The sequence below is a fragment of the Narcine bancroftii genome, chromosome 12 (genome assembly GCF_036971445.1).
Source record: "Narcine bancroftii isolate sNarBan1 chromosome 12, sNarBan1.hap1, whole genome shotgun sequence".
Taxonomy (NCBI): domain Eukaryota; kingdom Metazoa; phylum Chordata; class Chondrichthyes; order Torpediniformes; family Narcinidae; genus Narcine; species Narcine bancroftii.
This window is the reverse complement of record NC_091480.1, coordinates 66,294,695-66,319,773: the sequence shown is the minus strand read 5'-3', so window position 1 is coordinate 66,319,773 and position 25,079 is coordinate 66,294,695. Positions and strand designations below refer to the sequence as shown.

The window sequence follows — 25,079 nt, the reverse complement described above, 5'->3', positions numbered from 1 at the left end:
GGGACTGGGAGGCCAATGAAGATCTCCATTGCTGACGACAGAAGAATTCTCACAATAATGAAGACAAATCCCCAAATGTCTGTCCAACAGATCAGAAACACTCTTCACAAAGCAGGCGTGGATGTGTCAATGACGACTGTCCACAGAAGACTTCATGAACAGAAATACAGAGACTACACTGCAAGATGGGAACCACTGGTTAACAGACACAGGATGGCCAGATTACAGTTTGCCAAGGAATATTTACAAGAGACTGGAGAATTCTGGATAAAGGTCTTGTTTGCAGATGAGACCAAGATTAACCTGCATCAGAGTGACGGCTGGAGCAAAGTGCGGAGGTGTAAAGGAACAGCCCAAGGTCCAAAGCAAACCACCTTTACCATGGTTTGCATCTTCCAGTGTAGTCTCTGAATTTCTGTTCAAGATGTGTTCTGCAGACAGACGTCATTGATACAGCCACACCTGCCTCCTGAAGAGTGTTTCTGATCTGTCGGACAGGCGTTTTTTTGGATTTGTCTTCATTAAGATGAGAATTCTGTTATCAGCCATGGAGATCTTCCTTGGAATATCAGTCCCTTTGCGATTATGGAGCTCACCAGAACGCTCTCCTTAATGATGTTCCAAATTGTTGATTTTAATAATCCTCAAGTTTGGGCGATGTCTCAAACTGTTTTATTCTCGTTGTTCAGTCTCATAATGGCTTATATGACTTTCATTGGTATAACTCTGGTCCAGACATTGAAAAATGCCTACTACAGACTCCAGAGGTGATCAAAAGCTTAGAAACAAGCCTAACTCTCTTCTTCCTGCTCCAATGAACCAATTAAACATACCTGAATTCTCACAAACACCTGTGATCCCAAATGTCCCAAACATTATGATGCCCTGAAATGGGGGAACTATGTATAAAAAGTGCTGTAATTTCTACATGGTCAAACCAAACCGTATACAAATAACCTTGAATAAAATCTGGAACATGCACTTTAATCACGTGAATTGCTTGATTACAAATTTAAAACTGTGGAGCACAGGGACAAATAAAGGTAAAAATGTGCCTTTGTCCCAAACATCATGGAAGGTCTTTTCAATGAGACATTAAACCAGAGCCCTGCCTGCTCTTTGGTGGGCAAGAGACATGGTACCATTTTGAAGGACAGGAAACCTCTCAATGATGCAAATAAAGGAAAAAAATGTTTTTGTCCCAAACGTTATGGAGGGTCCTGTATATCAACAATGCATATATTTACAAATGATTTTTATGCAGAACATATATAAAAATAAATATTTGTTATAAATAATAGGACATTCTTGGAAGAATTGTCTGAGCAGTTCATCAGTCGTTCAGCATTCTCACTGGCCATGGGAAGAAGCTGTTTCTCAGGGCTGTGTGCTCAGCCCGCTCCAGTTCACGCTACTGACTCACGACTGCATCACCAGATCCAGCTCCAACAGCGTAATCAACTTTGCAGATGACAACAGTCGTCGGCCTCGTCAGCAACAACGATGAGTCGCACTTCAGAGAAGAGTTGGAAAATCTTGTGAAATGGTGCAAGGGTAACAACCTGAGTCTCATTGTGGACAAGATGAAGGAGGTGATTGTGGACTTAAGGAGGACCAGGAACAACTACCCTCCGCTACACATCAATAACAGGAGTGGAGAGCACCAAGTGTCTTGGAGTCCATTTAATTAGGGACCTGTCCTGGACACACACCATCTTCTCACTTGTCGGGAAGACGCAACCGCGACTGCACTTCCTGATGAGACTGAAGTGGGCAAGGCTACCGGTCACCATCATGTCAACCTTCTGCAGGAGCTCTATCGAGAGCATCCTGGCCGGCTGCATCACAGTACCTGACCATTGGCCCTTTCAATTACCTAGTGATTACCTGAGCCAGATCCTCCAGCTGACCATACTATAAAGTCTACCTTGTGCAGTAGCTCTTCCTCTTTTGCTCTTTGATCCTGAGATGAACTCTGCTCCACTCCAGGTCACAAACTGTGGACAACACTGGAGGAGTCATTGGTAAGGTGTGCACTACACAGGGATTGGGCCTGTTAAATAGCATTGGAGCTGTGCCCACATTAGACAAGGAATGGTGGGTAATGTATTGTAATCCTTGGCTGTTAGAAGTTGCTAGAATCAGTAATGTTAAGTCCGGTGTGACTGGGCTGTACTGTGTTGTGTGATTGAGGTACTAGTGTGTGTGTTAACCCTGTTATGATCCCCTTACGTGTGTTTTAATAAAGATCCTTCCTGTGTTCAGCCGGTGTCCCGACTCGTTGCTCTTTGAACCCACTGAACTCTTTCCTTCCCACACAGCAACCACGATGGATCCAAGTGGAGAAGGAACATCTGGGAAGGCACTAAACTCCTGGGTTTTCTCAAGCAGGAACACGTGGAGATTCAAGTGGATGATGTTTACAGCTTTGCATTCTCCCCATTCCAATCACCTCCTTGGTCAGCCTTGGAACGGTCTGAGGGTCCCACATTAACCTCGGAGCCCACAGAGCTGGAGTGGAGGCAAGTCTTCCTCAATCCAAAGGGACTGCCTGGATTGGAAGAAAAGAACAAATACAGAACAAAAAAAACCTGGTATCCAGCACCAATGGGATAGGTAGATTTTGGATAAGTGAATTTTCCAGTTGCTTGACATTGTGTGTTGCATGACTGGCGAACTAACTCCTAAGGGCTGTCAATTTTAAACTTTTGTATTTAAAAAAAAATATTTATTTAAATTTTAAAATGTTCAATTTTAATTTAGACATACAGCACAATAACAGGCCCTTTCGGCCCATGAGCCCATGTCACCCAATTTACACCCAATTGACCTACAACCCCTGGTACATTTTGGAGGGTGGGAGGAAACCGGAGCCCCTGGAGAAAATCCATGCAGTCATGGGGAGAACGTACCAACTCCTTACAGACAGTGCGGGATTCAAACCCTGGTCCCGATCACTGGCGCTGTAAAGGCATTCCGCTAACCGCTACAACAACTGTGCTGCCCTTTACCTATTTATTTTCTGTGATTTTTTTTTACTGGTTGCTTGAATTCTGGATAACAGGGGTTTTACTGTTTTTTATATTGGCTCATACCATTGAAGGAGGCCATTTGACCCATTCGAAGTATGTCAGCTTACTCATGATTTGAAAATCATAGTAAATAAAAGAAAATGTGCAAAGTGACTGTAAAGAGGTCCTAAAAGGCAATAGAGAAATGCAAAGCTCATTCAGTCGTAATGATATAACGGCCACCATTACGTCAACCCTCTACGGTAGCTCTATCGAGAGCGTCCTGGCCGGCTGCATCACAGTGTGGTATGGTTATTGCAGAGAAATGGATCCACGGGGCCATAAGAGAGTTAGAGAGGATCACTGGAGGCTCCCCGCCCTCCACCCCATCAACGTGATTTACCGGGATCATTGTCTGAAGAGGGTGTGCAATATAATCGAGGACCCTCTCCACCCTGCACACAACATCTTTCAGCTGTTCCTGTCGGGGAAGAGATCCAGGAGGATCAGAGCCAGCCCCACCAGGCTGAGGAACAGCTTCTTCCCACGGGCAGGGAGAATGCTGAACGACCCAAGGAACTGCTCACTCTAACCATCCGAGATTCTCATATTCATGAAATAGCATTTATTTATTTATTTGTATAGATGAATACTTGACCTGCATGTGTACTGTCTGTACGTGTGTTATGTCTGGGTGTGTGTCTGCGTGTTTTGTACCACGGACCGGTGAACGCTGTTTCGTCAGGTTGTACTTTGGCCTGGTCAGTACTTGGAGGGGAGACCTGCTGGGAACACCAGGTGCTGTGAGGGGCGCTGGACAAAGGGACGACTCTCTGCCTACCTTAAGGCAGATAATCGTTAAAGAATTTCATGTATGTTACATTCGAAATGTAGTGTTACGTGACAATAATGGAACCTTTACCTTGACTTGATGAGACAACCCTGGGTTTGGCCCTTTAAAAAAAAACAAGCCAACGAGTGTCTGTCTGAAATGCAGCACCTAATTGAATGACTGGACTTTACCAAATGACAATGGCGCTACTTCGACAAATCATTTGCAATTGCTCATTCAGCACACCATGTGTGAACAGCGCAAGCGTTGGGAACCATCTCCATTATTTCGGGGGAATTGATGAGACCCCTTTCTGCGTTTAAAGAGGAGCCTTTCTCTGCATTGTCTGCAGTTACATGGTACCTCCCGGTTGCTTGATGCTGGACCCTGCGGTAGAACAGCCAACAGCTCTCTTTCACTGGAAGTTGCACTGCGCCACGCAAGTGCAGGAGCGAGTCTACAAACCCATCTCTGGAACCGAGCCCCTGAAAATGACACAAGGAAAGGTGGGCTTCTCTGTTTTATTAATTGATTGACAGTTTAATTGCTATGGTGGGGTAGATGATGGAATTAGCCACTGTTTCATTACGTGAATGTTTGTATTGATTCAAAAGTAGATCTATTTGGGACTTCTATTTGTCACCCCCACCCCATGGCTTCGATTCCTCATTTTATCTGAGTTTATTTCACTATCTAGAAATAAAATATTGCTTTCGTTATATAAAAAAAAATCAGAGATCTTGGCAGTTAAATGAGAAATGGTCCAGGACGGTAGAACGAACGATGATTTGAATTATCCAACTCTGTGCAGTCTCCTGGTTCTATTTCTCCCCCGTGTCTCGTATTGACTTGAGTGTGGGGCATTTTATTCCCCTTGGCTGTGGACGATGCTGCTTCCTTGCTGGCGAAGGCGAAATGAACCCAGATGTTTCTGTCCCCCTCCAAAAAAAAAAGCTGACTCAATGCTGAATATGGTGACGGAGCCATTCGGCCAGGAAAGGCATGCTGGCCATAGCCAGGTCCCCTTTCCATGCAAGTTTATTGTCGTTTTTAAAAAAAACAACTGAGATGCTCTAGAAACTCAGCAGGCCATACAGCGTCCTTTATGTCGCAAAGATACAGAACCGACGTTTCGGGCTTGAGCCCCTCATCAAGGTGTGGACAAAATGTGGGCAGGCGCCCGAACAAAAGAGGCGAGGTTGGGGGGGGGGGGCGCGAAGAGGGTGTCTAGAGATATTTGAGATCTACTTTGTTCAAGTTTATGGCCATCTGATTGTACAAACACAACCCGACAAGACAGCGTTCTCCAGGCCTCGGTGCAAAGCATGGAGACGCACACCCAGACATAACACACAATACACATGCAGGACAAGTATTTCATCTAAACAAATAAATAAATATCGTTTCATGAATACGAGAGACTCGGAGGGTCAGTGTGAGCAGTTCCTTTGGTGGTTCACATTCTCACTGCCTGTGGAAAGAAGCTGTTCCTCAGCCTGGTGGTGCTGGCTCTGATCCTGCCGGATCTCTTCCCCAATGGGAGCAGCTGAAAGATGCTGTGTGCGGGGGGAAGGGGTCCTCCATGATTTTGTGCACCTTCAGATAATGATCCCGGTAGATCACGTCAATGGAGGGGAGGGAGTCTCCAGTGATCCTCTCTGTTACCTCTATGGTCCTGTGGATTGACCTCCGATCCATTTCTCTGCAATGACTGTACTCCATTGTGATGCAGCCGGCCAGGATAGAGTTCCTGTAGAAGGTTGACGTGACAGTGGCCGGTAGCCTTGCCCACTTCAGTCTTCTCAGGAAGGGCAGTCGCTGTTACGCCTTCCTGATAAGTGAGGAGATGTTGAGTGTCCACGATAGGTCACTAGTTAAGTCAACACCAAGAAACTTAGTCTCTCACTACAGAGTTGTTGATGTGTAGTGGAGGGTGGTTGTTCCTGGTCCTCCTGAAGTCCATGATCATCTCCTTTGTCTTGTCCACCTTGATAAATAATAATAACCCCACAACATTTCAGTTTGTTTAAAGGAACTACCAAGGAATATTAAAGTTGCTGAGAGAACACAGAAAGAATTACATTGCTAAGAATTCTCTGTTTTGGTACGTTTATTGTATGACCACTGAACAGTCACTTGTAACATAGAATACTACAGCACAGTACAGATCCTTTGGCCCACGATGCTGTGCCAAACTATACATACCTGCAAAAAAAAAAACCAAAAGAGAAACATGTATCTCAAAATATGTTGTCCTTTGAATTTAAAGGGAGACTGTAATTGTCTTTGGAGGGCAAAGAGAATTGCCAAAACGGCAGATGCTGTGACCTTGAGCAAGCAAAGAGAAGCTGGGGGGACTCAGTGGGTCAGGCAGCATCCACGGAAAGAAATGATCAGTCAATGTTTTGGGTTGGGACTAAAGTGGGAAAGGAAGATATCAAGGGGTGGGAGAAATTTCTTCCCACTCCTCTTCCCACTTAAGTCTCGATGAAAGACTCCCCAACTGCAAACGTTAACTGCCCATTTCTACCCATAGACAGTGACTGACCCTATGCATTTCTCCAGCTTCTCGTCACTTGCTCTTTCTTTGGATGATGATTGACATTTTCAAAATTCAAGTTTATTATCCTCCTATTGTACAAGTACAACCTGATGAAACTGTGTTCTCCAGTACTCGGTGCAAAAACACGCAGACACAAAACCAGACATAACATGTATACAGACAAACAAGACACATGCAGGATAGATATACATATATACAAAGAAAGGACAGTACGGTTCGCGTAACACAGTAGTCCTCAACCTTTTTCTTCCCACTCACATACCACTTTAAGTAATCCCTATGCCATCGGTGCTCTGTGTTTAGGAAGGGTTTGCTTAAAGTGGGATATGAATGGAAAGAAAAAGGTTGAAAACCACTGTTTTAATGATCCCAAATTGACTCGTTATCTGCATGGTTTCAGAACTCCAAAGGAAATGGGCCAGTGACAATTTTTCTCAAGCAAAAATATTTCAGTAACAATTGGGTCTAGAGCAATGGTTCTCAACCTTCTTTTCCCACTCACATCCCACCTTAAGCAATCCCTTCCTAATCACAGAGCACCGATAGCACAGGGATTACTTAAAGTGGGATGTGAGTGGAAAGGAAAAGGTTGAGAACCCCTGGCGTAATGGTTGGTGCAACTCTGTCACAGCGCCAGCGACCAGGCTATGTGTAAGGAGTTTGTAAGTTCTCCCTGTGTCTGTGTTGGTTTTCCCCTGGGGCTCTGGCTTCCTCCCGCTGTTCAAAACATACCGGGGGTGTAGGTTAAAGGGGTATTTGGGCGGCATGGGCTCATGGGCTGAAAGGGCCTGTTACTGTGCTGTATGTCTAAATTAAAATGTAAATGATTTAAATATTGTTTAATAAATAGTAGAGTCTCGGCAGGTAAACGTCAGCAGTTCATTGAGTCTTGTGTTGGAAAAAGTAGTTGCTTAATATGTATGAGGCAGGATACAATATCTACACTAGGTTAATGATAGTCAGTGTTGTGAGAGCTGATTCTTTTTTGCACTTTCCCATAGACTTTTGAATAACAGACACCCACTTAATTTCTTGAATCTACAAACATTCTCTTTGTCAGTAGAAACCCGACGCTGATGAAATTCAGCAGGTCAAACCGTGTATTTTATACAGCAAAGATAAAGGTACAAACCAACATTTCGGGCTTGAGCCCTTCATCAAGGTTTGAGCAAAATGTCGGCAGGCGTCTGAACAAAATGGTGGAGGGGAGGGGCAGGGGGAGGAGCACGGTCCCACAGGGCAGGAGGTCATGGGTGGTTAAGGGAGGGAGGGCACAGCAGCAAACAGGGGGAGAGGGGATGGCTCTATGTATGGAGAGGGAAGGGGGTAGAGAGCTGGAGGGAAGGAGACAGACAGATGGGGAAGGGAGGGAGAATGGGGAGTGGGCGAGCAGAGACCGGAGAAGTCGACGTAATGTTTGTTAGTGTTTGCTTCACTCAAAATTGTTACATGGGCGTGCATTTTCCATTGCAAGTGGATATCGTGGATGCACAAAATATTTATTGAGCGTTTACTTGTTCCAGTTCAACCTTGTGAGGATGTTATTACGAAGGGGGCAATGATGGGCGGTGGGCGGTGGTATAGACTGAAATGCAATGCAGAATGTGCATGTACAAGGTCAATAGCAACAATCTGGAACATTCTGAATGGCTTTCAGGTGCTTTCTTTTTTTTCAAACTTTATTTAAAAGATAACAGAAACATAGTGTACAATATAAAAATAGTCAAATAAAATTTTTCATTGATACCCATCCCCCCTCCCAACCCTACAGCAAAAAAAATATTGATTATTAAAAAAATATATAAATTTTAACAACATTTCAAAGTATATCTAAATGCATATGTTTCAAATACAGTGACCACTTACTAACAAAAGAAGAATTATCATGTAAAGTATAAGTAATTTTTTTCCATAACAACACATACTTTCAATTCATTATGCCAACGTGCTATATCAATCTCAGTATCATCTTTCCAGTATCTCAGTATCATCTAGCAACATGTTTACGCACTACTGATAATACCAAATGTACAAAAGCAATTTGAACTTTATCCAATCCCATTCCCCTTAACGAATATAAATTTCCCAGCAAGAAAATTGTTGGATCTAACGGTAATATAAAATTATATAATTTCTCCAAAACTACTTTAATTCCTTGCCAAAATGATTGAACTTTAACACAATTCCTTACAGCATGTAAAAAAGTTCCAATACATGAACTACATCTAAGCTTTCAATAACAACCTTTCTTCTCAGCTTGTCACAAATAGCGCAAGAGACAAGGAGATCTAGTGCTTAAGAATTAGTGTAATCTCCATTTATGACCACTGATGGAATTGCGTGCCCCAGTGGATTGACCAGCTAATCATCTTTTGCAAATACAGTATTAGTATCCAGCTCCTTCAGGAAAGGAGGGGTTGAATCGACACTTCAGGGCCTCCCGCTCAGCCCCTTATTTCCTGAGGCTCCATTTTAAAGTAACTTGAGCATTTGTACGTGAAGGTAAATACAGCGGAGAATCTGAAAAGTGAGCTGCATGTAAGATTTGAGCCCATTAGCAGCTGATGTTGCAGGCAGCACGAACAGTTGCATTTTTACTTATTCTGTAAGTAGGAAGCATCTGATTCCAACAAAGTGGTGTTTTAGAGCAGTGAAACACGAAAGTCTACAGATGCTGGGATTGTAGTAAAAACACACATAAATGCTGGAGGAACTCAGCCGGTCTCGCAGCGTCCACAGGAGGTAAAGATATGTTACTGAAATTTCAGCCTGAGCCCTACTTCATGGTAAAGCAAAAAGCAGGCAGGCATCTTAATTAAAGACTAGAGATTAAGGAGAAACTCAACAGCCAAAAGGATACGATATGAGGAGAGGTGAGAATTGATTTTGCCTCTAGGCAAGGAGACAGAGGGGAAAGGAAAGGGAGAGGGGGAGGACTTGGCTTCCTTATCTGCAAATAATGGATTTATTAATTTAGCTCAGTTTTTATTGTGTGACGATTCTTGATAATGTGGTTGTATTAAAATCTCAGTTTTCTAGTGCTGATGAAGAGGTGATTATGTAAATGACCATCTGTGAGGAACAAAGATAGGTTGGCTCATCTGCTCATAAGGGGTGGCATGGTTGGCGTAGCAGTTAGAGCGACGCTGTTCCAGCACCAGTGATTGGGACCAGGGTTTGAATCCCGCATTCTCTGTAAGGAATTTGTATGTTCTCCCCGTGTCTGCAGGGTTTCCTCCAGGGGCTCTGGTTTCCTCCCACCCTTCAAAAACAAACCGGGGGTGTAGGCCAATTGGGCGGCATGGGGTCATGGGTCGTAAGGGCCTGTTACTGTGCTGTGTGTCTAAATTTAAATTAAAAATATTTCTCTTCCATCCTCCCACATGCACATGTTAGCCTGTGGTCCTCCCTTCCCACTTCTTCCTCTCCTTCTCCTCGCCACCCCCCCCCCCCCACTTTTTATTGAGGTATCTACTGTTTTTCTATGTTCCTGACGAACGGCCCAGGCCTGAAACGTTGGTTACCTTTAACTTCCTCTGGACTCTGCACGACCTGCTGAGTTTCTCCAGCATGCTTGTTTATTGCAATGAACCCCAGCAGACTTTCTTGTTTAACTCAACCAACTTTCTGACTCTTTATTTTTGCAGTCAGGCAAACTTCTGGATGAATTGGAAGATGGTAGTTCCTGCCGACAGTGGCGCAATACCCCAGCATGTGGACATTTCATTTTGGGCAGAAAGCAACCTTGTGTTTTGTTACAATTCCCCCTCTCCCTCAGTCTTTTTGAAGACTCCTTGGCTCAAAATACCCCAGTAAATATGGCAAAAGGCTGGTCTAACCAGAATAAGGAGACTGGAATAAGGAGGAGAATCTCAATTGCTTCAAATGCCCACAAGAAAGTCAGTTTAACCAAAAGGTTCGCTTCCTGAAAAAAAAAGGTGGGGATTCTGATCGACAACGTCAACCTGAACAAAAAGATAATTTCAGATTTGCTCCATCACGTAGGAAGTTGGAGAAACATTGAATTAACTTTGATTGAACTTAATATGTTTAATCGCGTCAGTTCAACCGACCTAAAAATGTTTTGCTGCTGATTTTCGTTTGTACTCAGCATCTGATGCCTCTCCTGTCAGTGTCCAACAATAGTTGGCCGGCATTGATGAATTCCAGTTGTCCTGATACCCCTTTTCCATGGTCGCGGTGTCCTGGTGAAACCTTTCGCTGTGTTCATCACTGACGGCACCGAGATCCAAGATGTCCAAGTGCGGATGCAGAAAATGAACTTTCAATGACATGGTTTTTTCGGCTTGAAGTCGACTTAAAATATGACAGGAAATCACCAAAATAGGTTCTATCTAAAAAAAACAGTATGTGATAGGAAAACTTTAAGGAGATTTTCGTGATCAGTGCACCCAGAATTGTTCAGTAGTCACAATCTTCGTTGTCCGGTGTAATCAGATGAAGAGACGCTGACAGGAAATCTGAAAGCTCTGTCTCTCTAGAGACTCTTAACCAATATGGCAATTCTAAGCCATTCCCACATCAACTCTCTTTTATTTTTTAGCTTTTTGCTGCAAACAAAAGCCCAAATCCAGAAGGTGAACAGGGAGGTCCTGAGAAATGGGTGCCCATGGGTGCATCAGTGGCGCCCCCCACGTACGAGGAGGCAACTGCAAGTGTCAAGAATGACAGCCCTTCACCGTCTGCTCCGATGCACCCGAGCTGGGCGTACGTGGATCCAAGTAAGTTGAATGAACTCCAGCTGGAGCCGGCATTGACTTTATATCCTTATTTTGCTTCCAGCCCCAACACATTGGATTTTAAAATTCTGTGATGGGAAATTGAACCACTGCAGTCCTTGTGTGTCACATAGCATGGAAACAGGCCCTTCAGCCTATTGATTCTGCACCAGCCATTTACACAAATCCAGTTTTATTCTTACCCACATTCTTTTATTTAGACGGACAGCACGGTAACAGGCTATTTCAGCCCATGAGTCTGTGCTCCCTAATTGCACCCAATTAACTAGCAACCCCTGTATGTTTTAAACAGTGGGAGGAAACTGGAGCACCCCCGGGGAAAACTCACGCATACTCTAGGAGGACGTACAAAGTCCTTACAGACAGTGCGGGATTTGAATCCTGGTCCTGACATAGCGCTGTAATAGCGTTGGGTTAACCGCTACACCAACCAGGCCTCTCCTCCATATTCTCCCCCCACCCCCCACCCAGTTTCTAGCACTCTCCCACATTCCAGGGAATGTTTATAGCAGCTGATTTAACCTAGCGTCTGGTCTTTGGGATGTTGGGGGAGGGGGAACCCATGGGGGACAGCTTGCAAACTCCACACAGTGCCAGACGCCAAGATTGAGCCCAGGTCACTGGTGTTGTGCGGCAGTGGCTCTGTGCACCACGCATTTGGACCTAGGATGATGAAAGACTGGGAATACTATTTCCAAATCAGGTGTCGACCTTTCACTTGTACACGTGCCAGTTCTCTGCGAGGGGTTCATGATCTTTCAGTGAATGCTAGGACCGATGTCATGCTGGCCTTGATCGTTTTGCATGGAAGTGCCTTGCAGGGTGGGTTGTCATGGCAATGACTCGGACTGGAGCCTCGTGCAGTGCGATCTATCTGAGGCTGGCAGGTGGAGTTGGTTGAGAAACTGGCGGTAAGATACAACCATGACAGATGGTCGTGTGCGTTAATCCAGTGTTCTCCTTGTTGGCCACACAAATGCAAACTGAGAGCAAATGCCCTCCAAACATATCTCCTCTTGACCACCATAATTTTTTTAAATCAAAAATATACTTTATTCATAATAAATTATTTACAAAACAAGAACCAGAGGTTCAAATCCCACAATTGGAATTTAATTCAATAAATCACCTGCAATAGCCGATATTGTGTAAAAGTCAACCCCCTATTTTTGGCTCCGGCTGCCCGCCCATCTGAATTCACGATGCCCCAACCGTGGACCCGCGCCTTGTCTGTTTGCCTGTCTGTCCGAGCTCCCGACATGCTGCCCGCAGACCCTTGCTCGTCTGCCCAACTGAGGACCCTTGCCTCATCTGCCCACCCGCCCATCTGATTCTGATGCGCACATCAGCCTGATCTCCCGCCTGGAGGAGCGTGATGGTGGAGAGTTTGTTGGATTCATCTCTCTCTGAGGTGGGGGAGCTTCTAAGTTAGTGCCCCTGCTGGGGCTGTTCCAGCAGCCCAGGTTCAGACTGATTTCTGTGCTGTCTGTTGGGGGGCGGGGGGGGGGGGTTGTTGCGTGCTCCCCCTTTCACCACGTGGGTTCCCCTGGGTGAGCTTCTTTCCTCCCACATCTCAAAGAGGAGCAGGCCAGTAGGTTAATAAGCTGCTGTGAATTGTTGTGTTGCTCAGTGGTAGAATCCGAATCGGAATTTGTCACGAACACGTCACAAAATTCGTTGTTTTGCGGCAGCGTCACAGGGCAAATATTTCTATAAACCACCTTACAAAATAAATAAAAATAGTGCATGAAAAGACAAAGTGAGGCCGTGTCTTTGGATCACTGATCATTCAGGAAACTGACAGCAGAGGGGAAGAAGCTGTCCTTGTGCCGCTGGGTGCTCGCCTTCAGGCACCTGCACCTTTTCTTAATGGTAGCAGAATGAAAAGGGCATGGCTTGGGTGGTGGGGGTCCTTGAGGATAGAAGCTGCTTTCTTAAGATACCGCCTCTTGTAGATGTCCTTGATGGAGTGAAGTCTGGTGCTCATGATGTTGCAGGCCAAGTTAACAATCCTCGAGTTTTTTTCCTGTTCTGAACGTTGGCACCTCTGTACCAGACAGTGATGGAACTAATGCTCTCCATGGTCCACCTGTAGAAATTTTCAAGAGTCTTCAGTGATGTACCGAATCTCTTCAGACACTTCACAAAATATAGCCGCTGGCAAGCCTTCTTTGTGATTGCATCGACATGGAGGCTCCAGGACAGATCCTCAGAGATGTTGACACCCAGGAGTTTGAAGTTCTTGACCCTCTCCACTACTGACACCCTCGATGAGGACTGGGTTGTGTTCCCCTGAAACGTAGAACATTACAGTATGGTACTGGCCCTTCATACCACAATGTTGTGCTGACCAACATCAACCTACTCTGCAATCTAAACCTTCCCTACCTCTCACCCCAATCCTCTATTTAATTGGGGTGGGGGAGGGAGATGATAGGAATGTGAGAGAATGGGTTACAACAAAATATGGAGGAATGGATGAGATTGCACTCTGAATTTCCACAAATGTGATGGGCTGAATGGCCTGTTATCTTGGGTAGGAAAATGAATGGCAGGCATTCAATTTCCTTTTATTGTCACGTAATAATGTTAAAAATGTAACATACATGATATACTTCAATGTTTGCCTGTCGTAAGGCAAAGACTCACCGTTCGTGCCCCTGACAATAGGAGACAGAGAAGCAAGGGAGAGTCACTTGGTGTCCGTGGATTCACCACCTCGTTCCCACAGCCTCTGCAGCCGCACAGACTCGCGTTTAATCCATTGGCCACCTCGAGCTCCAGATCCGAACCTCCGATCAGGAAGCCTCCAGCGCCTGAGGCCCCTTCTTGCCCTCAGGACTTGCTTGAATCCCGGCTTCGATACCTGGGGCACCCGTGAGCCAGTCTCCAGCGGGCACAAAGCCTGTGTATTCCACAGGGCATGGCAGTGTTGAGGTCAGGATTTCCCACAGGTTGTTGTATGGAGTAGCAAAGCAGGGAGAATGGCTTCTTTGTTTGATGACTTGCACTCTACATATTGTGAGGGTCTCCAGCTGATGCCACATGCTGTAACTGGCAGAGTTAAAATGTGTGAAACAACCCTACAGGGAGGGTGACCATGGCAGCAGCCAGCGAGGCCCATGCAGCCTGCAGGCTGTGGGCGACTTGGGGTTTCAATGTTGGGACCGACAAAGGGCTGTGGGGAGAGAGCAGTGGGATCAGTGTGGGGACAGATACAGGGCTGTGGGGCAGTGGGATCAGTGTAGGGACAGATGCAGGGCTATGGGGAGTGTGGTGCGCTGTTAGCCAGAATCAGACACACACAAGGTTAAGACTGTACAACAGGCTTTAATCCACAAAGACTTCCTCAGAGCCAGGCTGGCTGTGGCTGCAATAACTCTGAGTGAGGCCTCGGGAGGCCGGCGCAGGCTTATATCCCGGAGGGTGATTGACACCCGACCAGGTGGGGCTTGATCCATTCAAGGCTGACTGATTGACAGCCGGCCAGGTGTTGTCCTGTCCCCTTACACTCCTGCAGGTACAGAGGTTGCCCCTTGCAGTAGGCTGGTGGTGTCCCACCACATTCACCCCCTTCTTTAAAATTGTCCTGGGGGCTCAGTAACAAGGAATCACATCCACTATGTACATACAATATTTACAGGTTGAGACGATTCGGCGGCCGCCAGGGTCTCTGTGACCGTCGTAGGACTGGCTCCTGGTCACTGGTCGTAGGGGAAGTGGGGGGGGGGGCTGGCGGCAGGGGTCTGTGTGACTGGTGTGGTGCCAGGCAGAGGGTTGGCCAGGGGAGCTGGGATCGACTTATGTGGGTCGTATTGGATGGGTGGGGGGGGACGGGTTCATCTCCTAAGGCTGAAGCGGGCCCCTGGTGGTCAAGGAGGCCCTGCGTGCCCCATAGCTGCATGGGGACGGGGATGTATGCCTGGTCAGCATCGTCCTGGGTTGGAGGGTGGTGTGGTGTGGTGGGTGCTCCTGCTGGTGCCAGGTCCCTGGATGAGACGGTGTCCTCCCTGCCACTGCCGAACCTAACGTAAGCGTAGTTATGGTTTGCATGAAGGAGGAAAACCTGCTCAACCAGGGCTTCGGCCTTGTGTGTCCGTACGTGCTTACGCAGAAGCACCGGTCCCGGGGACATGAGCCATGCTGGGAGTGACATTCCAGTTGCTGACCTCCTGGGGAATGAAAACAGACGTTCGTGAGGGGTCTCGTTGGTAGCCATACATTGCAGTGACCAAATGGCATGAAGTGTCTCGGGCAGGGCGTCCTGCCAGAACTCAACGGCCCACCCTTTTGACCTGAGAGCCAGGAGGACTGCCTTCCAGACCAGCCCATTCTCGTGTTCCACTTGCCCGTTGCCTCTCGGGGTTATAGCTTGTCATGTGACTGGTTGCGATGCCCCTCGCCGTCAGGTACTGGCGCAGCTCGTCGCTCATGAAACTAGACCCCCAGTCGCTGTGGATGAAGATGATGTAGCCAAACATGGTGAAAATCTGGCCCAAGGCCCTGATGGTGGTGGCCATGGAGGAGTCCGGATAAGGGATGGCAAAAGGGAAGCATGAGTACTCGTCCACTACCGTGAGGAAGTGGAAGTTTTGGTTCGTGGAAGGTAGGGGCCAGTTGAAGTCCATGCCGAGACGCTCAAAAGTCTGAGTAGCCTTTACAACGTGGGCCTGGGTGGGGGGTGGGGGGGGCGGCGGAAGAAGCGGGGTTTACACTCCTCACAGACCTGACAGGCCTCGGTCATGTCCCTGAAGGTGTACGGCAGATTTCGGGACTTAACAAAATGGTACAATTGGGTGACGCCCGGTAGGCAGAGGGACTCATGCAATGCCTGCAAACTGTCGTCATGCATAGATGCACAGGTGCGAGAGAAGGCATCAGGGGAGTCGTTAAACTTCCTGGGGCGGTACTGGATGTCATAGCTGTAGGTTGCCAGTTCGACTCTCCAGCGCAGGATCTTGTCGTTCTTGATCTTGCTCTTGTGAGTAATGTTAAACATAAACACCCGCTGGTCTGAGAGGAGCGTGAATCTCCTGCCGGCCAGGTAGTAGCGCCAGTGGTGGACCGCTTCCACAATCGGCTGGGCCTCCTTTTCAATGGCGGAGTGTCCTAGCTCGGAACTGTGGAGGGTCCTGGAGAAGAAGGCGACGGGGCACCCCCCCCCCCTTGGTTGAGGGTAGCAGCGAGTGCCACCTCGGAGGCATCGCTCTCCACCTGGAGGGGGAGTCCTCATCCACAGCCTGCATCGTGGTCCGCGATGTCTTGCCTGATGCGGTTGAAGGCTGCTTGTGCCTCAGGTGGGAGGGGAAAAGTTGTGGCTTGGGTCAGTGGGCAGACCTTGTCTGAGAAGCGAGGGACCCACTGTGAGTAATAAGAGAACAGGCCCAGGCACCTGCGATGGGCCTTTAGCATGGGGGGGTGGGGGGGTAAGGGGGGAAAGGAGTAACTCCATTAATGGGCGCATCCTTTCCTGATCTGGGCCGACGACTCCATGGGCCACGATGTACCCCAGGATGGCGAGGCGGGTGGTGCTGAACACACACTTCTCCTTGTTGTAAGTGAGGTTCAGCTCCCCGGCCGTCTGGATAAATTTCTCCAGGTTAGCATCATGGTCCTGCTGGTCACAGCCACAGATAGTGACGTTATCCAGATATGGGAACGTCGCCTTTAGCTTGTGCCAGTCTACCATGCGATCCATCTCTCGCTGGAAGACGGAAACCCCATTCGTGACCCCAAAAGGAACCTGGCGGAACTGGTACAGGCGCTCGTCTGCCTCAAAGGCGGTGTAAGGCTTGTCCTTTGGGTGGATAGGGATTTGGTGATACACCGACTTCAGGTCAATCATGGAGAAAACCCGGTAGCAGGCTATCTCATTGACCATGTCAACGATCCTCAGCAAGGGGTAGGCATCCATCTGGGTGTACCGATTAATGGTCTGGCTGTAATCCATGACCATCCTCGGCTTACTTCCCCCTTTGACCACCAGGACTTGGGCTCTCCAAGGGCTGTTACTGGGCTCTATAACGCCTTCCTCCAGGAGTCGCCGCACCTCCGCCTCAATGAAGTCCCTGACTGCAGTGCAATAGCGCTTACTTCTGGCGGTGATCAGCTTGCAGCCTAGCGCAAGATGTGGAAAGAGCACCAGTGGGGTGATGCGCAGTGTGTGGAGAGGCTGCAGGTTGGCCGGGGCTGGTAGGTTGGAGTGCTGTACAATGTGAGTAGAGGTTGGGGCCCCCCGAAGGCAAGGGTGACACTCTGCAGGTGACACTGGAAATCCAGGCTCAGGAGGAGTGGTGCGCATAGTTTGGGCATGATCAAGAGCCTGAATCCTGTGTAAGTCTCCCCTCCCACCGTTATATTGACCGAGCAGCGCCGGAGGGTACCAACAGTCTTATCCTTGGTGGCGAGTGCGATTGAGCAGGTGGTGGGGTGGACCTTTAACCTTAGGGAGTGGGCCATGCTCAGGTGAATGAAGCTCTCGGTGCTGCCAATGTCCAACAGGTACTTTGTTACCTTCCCGTTGACTCGCACGTCCATCATCGAGCGCCCGAGATTGTGGGGGATGTCCCTGGTCAGCGTGGTGGCGGCCTGGACCGTCTCAAAGTCAGAGTCGTCGCTATCCGGAAGGGTGGGGGGGCGTCGATAGGGTGGCCTGGTCATTGCCCGTGTTGACCACATCGACATCGGTCGTGAGGTGCAGCATGCGGTAGCTGATGGCCTCCAGAGGGGTGGGGAGCGTCGGTAGGGCAGCCTGGTCACCGCCCATGTTGACCACATTGCCGTCAGTCGCTGGGTGCGGCATGTGGCAGCTGATGGCACCCGGAGTCATGGGGAGCGTCGGTAGGGCGGCCTGGTCATTGCCCGTGTTGACCACGTCATTCTCAACATCGTCAGGGGCCCTCCGTGTTGGGAGTTGCCTGGCCCAAGATGGTGGCGGCATGTGGGGGGCCGCTGCGTGGCTAGCCTCTTTCCTCAGCCGTGTACGCTGCACCGGGGGAAGTGACGTCATAACGGCCGGCGGCAGTGACATTGTTATGTTGGCCAGAAGTGACGTCGCTGTAGTTCTCAGTGAGCAGCGTCGGCGAGGGCGGAGGCTGGTGCAGGGCCGGGGCTGATGCAGATGCTCAGGGAACATGTTGTGACGGTCGCTGGTGGGGCCGGATGTTGCGCAGTCGAAGTTGGGGAAGTCGTTGCGGGGACAATGGCACCGCCCGGCATGCACACGTGTGGGGGGTCCGCGGGGGAGGTGGAGAGGACATAGAGGGCCGCTGAGCTTCCGGCAGGTTTAGAGAGGCACACTTTTGCAAAGTGGCCTTTCTTGCTGCATTGGGAACAATACTGGTTCCTAGCTGGGCAGTTTTGGCGCGATCGTCGATCTGTCCCACACCAGGACTCACAGTATTTACAGGGGCACCGGGCGCCTGCCGCAGTGACGTTCCCTTCCCCAGCTCGGCCCGGGGCTGCAGCTGCAATGTGAGAGGGCCATGATGGAGCCTGGGGGAACCTGGAATCGAAGGCTTCGACGTGCAGGGCTGCTGCTTCCAGGGTTTGGACCACTTCCACAGTCCTGGTTAGGGCATAGATGTCTTCCAGCAGCTTCTGCCGGATGGCCCTTTGAGCGTAGCCCTCGGACGAAGACGTCCCGGATCAGCCTCTCGGCCTCCTCTACACCTACCCCGGGTTCAACCAGACACGGTTGGGACAACTCTCGCAAGTGTCCCAAGTAAGACTCAGCTGTCTACCCGGGTTGCTGGGCTCGGGTGTTGAGGAGGTACCTTGTACAGACCACATTCATGGGGGGCTTGTACAAGTTCTCGAGAGTGTCCCAGCATTGACCGGAGTAGGACCAACCTCTTCTGATCGGAGTCCAAGATTTCATCCTCGTGTGCCTCGATGATTGCCTTGACCACGTGCTGCCAGTTCTCGAAGCGTGTCTGGGATTCCGGGTGGCATGCGTCGACCTCGAAGCTCCCTGCACATAGGAGCTTTTCCATAGCTGCCGTGGGAAAATTTGTGGATTAAATTGTGGTGTGATTGACACCTGACCAGGTGTTGTCCTGTCCCCTTACACTCCTGCAGGTACAGAGGTTTCCCCCTGCAGTAGGCCGGTGGTGTACCACCACAGGGAGAGTAGGGCAGTGGGATCAGTGTTGGGACTGATACAGGCCTGCGGGGAATATGCAGGGCAGTGGGATCAGTGTGGGATCTGATACAGAGCTGTGGGGAGAGAGTGGGGCAGTGGGATCAGTGTGGGGTCCGATACAGGGCTGTGGGGAGAGAGTGGGGCAGTGGGATCAGTGTTGGGACTGATACAGGCCTGCGTGGAGCGTGCGGGGCAGTGGGGGGACTGATACAGGGCTGTGGGGAGAGAGCGGGACAGTGGGATCCGTGCGGGGACTGACACATGGCTGTGAGGAGAGAGTGGGGCAGTCAGATCTGTTTCAGACCGCGGTTAACTGAAACTGTAGAAAATAAAACCATGGATAAGTGGGTGACCACTGTACTGTCTTTTTCCTGAAGAGGTGAAACTGAGGCCTTGTGTGGTATCGCTGGCTGAGGCCAAATGATCCCATGGCACAGCAGACTAGAGGAATTCCCCATGTCCTAATCAACGTATCGGGTCATTGTCACACTGCTGTTTGGGGGAGCTAGCTGTGGGCAAATAGGCAGCCACATTTCCCCTGCTTTAAAATAGCGAGCAGATACTAAATCCATTTCAGTGGCTGTAGAACATTTCAGTATCTCCCCAGTTGAGATGCCTGACAGAAAGAAAGTCTTCCTGACAGTCCGATCTACCTTTGGGACTTCAAACCTCTTTGGAAACATTCAATAGTTCATCGCCATGGGGAACAGAAGGACCCTGTGCTTTGTCAATGATGTACATTTAACACACACACACACACACACACACACACACACACACACACACACACACACACACACACACACACACACACACACACACACACACACACACACACACACACACACACACAGAGTTTAAAAGAATTCCCAGTTATTTTACTGCAGACATTACATTTCACCCAGGCATACCCTCTGAACTAATCTCTGAGCCAGTCACTAGCAACCTGCAGCCTGTGTTGCTTTGTAAAGATACTGATGGAGCCTTTTTAAACATCTCCCTTTCTGCTTAGGTCGTAGCCCGAGTTATGGAAGTGGAGGTTTCTCCGGCGAAAGCGAGATGTTCTCTTCATTCAGCTGGGATGATAAGAATGTTCGCCGGATCTTCATCAGAAAGGTAAGGGGATGAGCACCAGATGCTCTTGGGTGCAGCAGCGTTCAACTTGCTTCTTGGTTCCTTCTCACTTTTCTTTGTTCCTCTTGTTGCTTTACTGCTTTTCTCTTTGATTGGCACTTATAGGCTTGATCACGCTTGCCACGGTCGTGCAGTACAAGCTGATACTTTGGCCCGTTTGTGTCCACGTGGACTATCTAGCACCTGTTATCTGTTATGTGAGAGAAAACAAGTTTGATGGGTCCAAAGAGCAGCGAGTCTGAACACAGGCTGATTAACAGTGATCTTTATTCACACGCGTAGGGAAGTCGCCACAGGACACACACACACACACACACACACACACACACACACACACACACACACACACACACACACACACACACACACACACACACACACACACACTAGGGTGGCCATTCCAAAAGGAGGACATGGTCATAGGTTACTATCTATATATATATATATATATATATAGCTCACACCAAGACACAAGAGCAACTTGTCCGTGAACTACTCTTTGCAGACGATGCCGCTTTAGTTGCCCATTCAGAGCCAGCTCTTCAGCGCTTGACGTCCTGTTTTGCGGAAACTGCCAAAATGTTTGGCCTGGAAGTCAGCCTGAAGAAAACTGAGGTCCTCCATCAGCCAGCTCCCCACCATGACTACCAGCCCCCCCACATCTCCATCGGGCACACAAAACTCAAAACAGTCAACCAGTTTACCTATCTCGGCTGCACCATTTCATCGGATGCAAGGATCGACAACGAGATAGACAGCAGACTCGCCAAGGCAAATAGCGCCTTTGGAAGACTACACAAAAGAGTCTGGAAAAACAACCAACTGAAACACCTCACAAAGATTAGCGTATACAGAGCCGTTGTCATACCCACACTCCTGTTTGGCTCCGAATCATGGGACCTTTACCGGCATCACCTATGGCTCCTAGAACGCTTCCACCAGCGTTGTCTCCGCTCCATCCTCAACATTCATTGAAGCGACTTCATCTCCAACATCGAAGTACTCGAGATGGCAGAGGCCGACAGCATCGAATCCACGCTGCTGAAGATCAAACTGCGCTGGGTAGGTCACGTCTCAAGAATGGAGGACCATCGCCTTCCCAAGATCGTGTTATATGGCGAGCTCTCCACTGGCCACCGAGACAGAATTATCGAATTGTAGTGGGATGGTTCGCGAGGCATATGTGTGAATACTGCTGTTATTGGCAGCGGTCCTGACTTCCCAGCGTGGGTGTCGTGGCTCAAGGTGGGGAAAGATGGTAACCTCTGCCCCTGTGTCTATGAGGAACTTTCGCCGAATATTGGTCCCCTAAGTAAAGGAGGTGGTCGGCCGCCATAGCCATTAACGATGGCCAGACCCAGCATTTCACAGAAAAGAACAGGGTGGGCGGCAACGATGGGCTCCTAAACCCCAGATTTGGTGGTTAAAAACACCAATGGTCCAAACTGGGGTCGCTCCCTGCTGTGGGCATCACCGGCTTCGTTGGTGGCGTGGGGAAGGTGGCACGACGCAGCAACTTGGTTGATGGAGGCCCCACCATGATGCTTGGTGTGCCACAGGATATCCGCGCGGGCCGCTATTTTGCATGGGTCACTGAAATCGTCGTCAGCGATGAGGAGGTCGCTATCTTCTGGCATCTGCTCGAGAAAGACTTGTTTGAACAGTAAACATGGCTTATGGCCATCTGCTAGTGCCAGCATCTCATTCATTAAGACCGATGGCACGTGGTCGCCTAGGCCGTCCACGCAGAGCAACCATGCTGTGCACTCACGGTGGGAGAGGCCAAAAGTACAGATCAGGAGCGCCTTGATTGTTTCATACCTGTCGACAACCAGTGGCTGGTATAGAAATTCAATGATTCAGCTGGCTGTTTCCTGGTCAAGTGAACCGACCACATCATAGTACTTTGTGGCATCTGAGACAATTTGCCTGACTTGGAATTGGGCTTTAGCCTGTTCAAACCAGACCTGCGGCTGTGAGGTCCAGAAATTCAGCAGTTTCTGCATTCTGCGTGTTTGCGTCGGCCATCGTTTGGACGGTCAGGGTCACCAATGTAGTCACGCTAACCACACAGTGAGCGAGAAACCACGCAGAGTCAAAAGTGGGTTGAACCAAATGCTTTACTGATTCAAAGGCCGCGCACTTAAGTATCCTCTCCCAGCAGCCCCCATGACCTGCGGGGCGGAACTGACGTCAGCTGCCAGGCTGTGGGTTTGGCTCGCACCCAGAGCTCTTACAGTCAGATCTGCCGAGGACTTGCCTGCAACTCTATGAGCCTGTTGCGTGGGCGAGCCGCCACATGATCAAACTCCCCAGATTATCATCCAGATCGTTGATGCAGACAACAAGCAACAATGGTCCCAGCACCAATCCCTGAGGCACACCACTAGTCACATGCCTCCAGTCTGAGAAGCAACTGACCACCTCTACTCTCTGACTTCTACCATAAAGTCAAATCCAGTTTACTACCTCACCAATAAGAACTCTTAATGCCATAATGGACAGAGCTGAGAAGTGAATCAGCCTGGCATTGTCAACACAAACATAATGGGCTGAATGGTCTGCTGTGTTGCAAATGTCTCTGCTCTCATTGTAAACCAAGGAGATGAAAGAGTAAAGTCGCAATATGTTCTGTAGATAGATAGAGATGCTGGAGAAACTCAGCAGGTCCCGCAACATCCATAAGAGACGAAGATAAATATCATATATGCCAGCCTATAAGATGGTCCTTGACTGTTAAAAATTTCACTCCAAAACCAGAGGTCATCTCATACGCCAAGTATAAAATCCAAACCTTAACAGCGAAGTCTAAGCGCTCCCCCCGCAGTGTCCATCCGCCCAGTCCTGTACCATGGCTGCCCGCGCATCCGAGCTCCCGACCCCGTGGTTTCAACTTATGATAATTTCATCTTACGATGTGAGTCCCGGAACCAAAGTCGGGGTCTACCTGTACAGCCTGTTAACGGAGCTGACGGTGATTTATTTTCAAATAAGTGTTTTTTTTAAATTTAAACTTTTACTGGGTAATTTGCTTTTAAAATATTGTGACAGCATCACTCCACTGGTCAGTGGGATGGTTGGTAAAGTTATCAACGGCAAGTGCCAAAATCGACATTTTGGGTGAAAATTCAGGTGGTCAACTTATAGAGTCGTCTTATACACAGGCATATAAGTTTTGGGCCTGAGCTCTTGGCCAAGGCTTTGTTTTGTGGGTCCTGCACCCGAGGTTGATACCTTTCTCTTCCCCTCTGCAGGTCTACATTATCCTGATGATTCAGCTCTCCTTCACGGCTGGTGTGATTGCGCTGTTCACATTCTGGTAGGAGGTCACTGCGTCTAGTGGTTTTCCTTCCATTGACTGATGTGGCTGGTGTATTAAAGAGGCAAAGATGAAGCGAAAATGGCAACAACATCCCAGGAAGTCTTCTCCGCACTCTTTCAATCTTATTAATATCCTTCCTGTAGTTGGGTGACCAAAATTGAACACAACATTCCAAATTTGGCCTCAACGATGTCTTGCACAACTTTACCAAGGGAGACTTCTTTATTCAAGGGTAGACTCTTGGACTTCTGTTCCCACCCCTCGTACATTTGATGGGTTTTGCCACTGAGACAGTTGGGGACCGTGGGAGGTGGTAGCTTTTATTGAATTGTGGAGTGGGTTCAAGGGGTCAAATCACCTGTTGTTATTTCTATCATCTTTGTATTTCCATTCCAGACCATTCATTCTGAAATTATATGATAATTGTGATTTTTTTTTTTCTCTCTCTTTTTTGTGTGTGTGTGTGTGTCTTCAGCGACCCTGTGAAGATTTACATTCAAGCACATCCTGGCTGGTACTGGGCTTCATAGTAAGTTGAGTTATGGGTGTCAGTACCGATTCTTGTGTGTGCTTTGTGTGTTGGCGAAAGCATAAATGTCCAGGCTCGATGTCTGCATCTCCTGCGGGGAAGTGGGCTTGATTTCCACACCACACAATTAAATGCATGGCTGAATAAGTAAATGAAGGGGTAATAGAACATAGAATGGTCCACCACGTTACAGGCCCTTCGGCCCTTGATGTTGTGCTGACCCATATATTCCTTAAAAAAAATACGAAACCCTCTCTACCCCGTAACCCTCTATTTGTCTTCCATCCACGTACCTGTCTCTTAAATGTCCCCAATGTTTCAGCCTCCACTACCATCCCTGGCAAGGCATTCCAGGCCCACATAACTCTCTGTGTTTAAAAAAAAAACTTACCCCTGATGTCTCCCCTCAACTTCCCTCCCTTCACTTTGTACACACGTCCTCTGGTGTTTGCTCCTCCCGCCCTGGGAAACAGGGGCTGCCTATCCACCCTATCTATGCCTCTCAAAATCTCGTCTACCACTATTAAATCTCCTCTCATTCTTCTACATTCCAAAGAGAAAAGCCTCAGCTCTGCTAACCTTGCCTTATAAGACTTGCTTCCCAATCCAGGCAACATCTTGGTGAATCTCCTCTGCCCACTCTCCACAGCTTCCACGTCCTTCCCGTAATGAGGTGACCAGAACTGAACACAATACTCCAAGTGTGGTCTCCCCAGTGATTTGTAGAGTTGCAACACAACCTTTTGACTCTTGAACTCTGTCCCCCCCATTAATGAATCCCAGCA

At 48.5% G+C, this 25,079-nt stretch overlaps 1 protein-coding gene and 1 long non-coding RNA gene across 6 annotated transcripts in view; one reads left to right on the top strand and one right to left on the bottom strand.

The window, feature by feature from the left end:
• The first annotated feature begins 3,969 nt into the window (after nt 1-3,969).
• Nucleotides 3,970-25,079, top strand: part of faim2b (Fas apoptotic inhibitory molecule 2b) — a 41,647-nt gene continuing 20,537 nt past the window's right edge. For all 3 annotated transcript variants that reach the window (XM_069906651.1, XM_069906650.1, XM_069906649.1), the window contains exons 1-5: nt 3,970-4,349; nt 10,971-11,148; nt 20,322-20,425; nt 23,698-23,762; nt 24,241-24,294. In XM_069906651.1, the coding sequence (XP_069762752.1) occupies nt 4,200-4,349; nt 10,971-11,148; nt 20,322-20,425; nt 23,698-23,762; nt 24,241-24,294 (551 nt within the window). In that variant the 5' untranslated portion in view covers nt 3,970-4,199. The remainder of the gene's footprint in view (nt 4,350-10,970; nt 11,149-20,321; nt 20,426-23,697; nt 23,763-24,240; nt 24,295-25,079) is intronic.
• LOC138747438 (uncharacterized) overlaps nt 20,216-25,079 on the bottom strand; it is a 37,681-nt gene continuing 32,817 nt past the window's right edge. For 2 of the 3 annotated variants that reach the window (XR_011347496.1, XR_011347498.1), the window contains exon 5: nt 20,216-20,633. This is a non-coding gene — a long non-coding RNA (uncharacterized lncRNA). Of the gene's footprint in view, nt 20,634-23,470; nt 23,811-25,079 lie in introns of those variants that run through there. The other variant, XR_011347497.1, reaches the window with a different exon arrangement.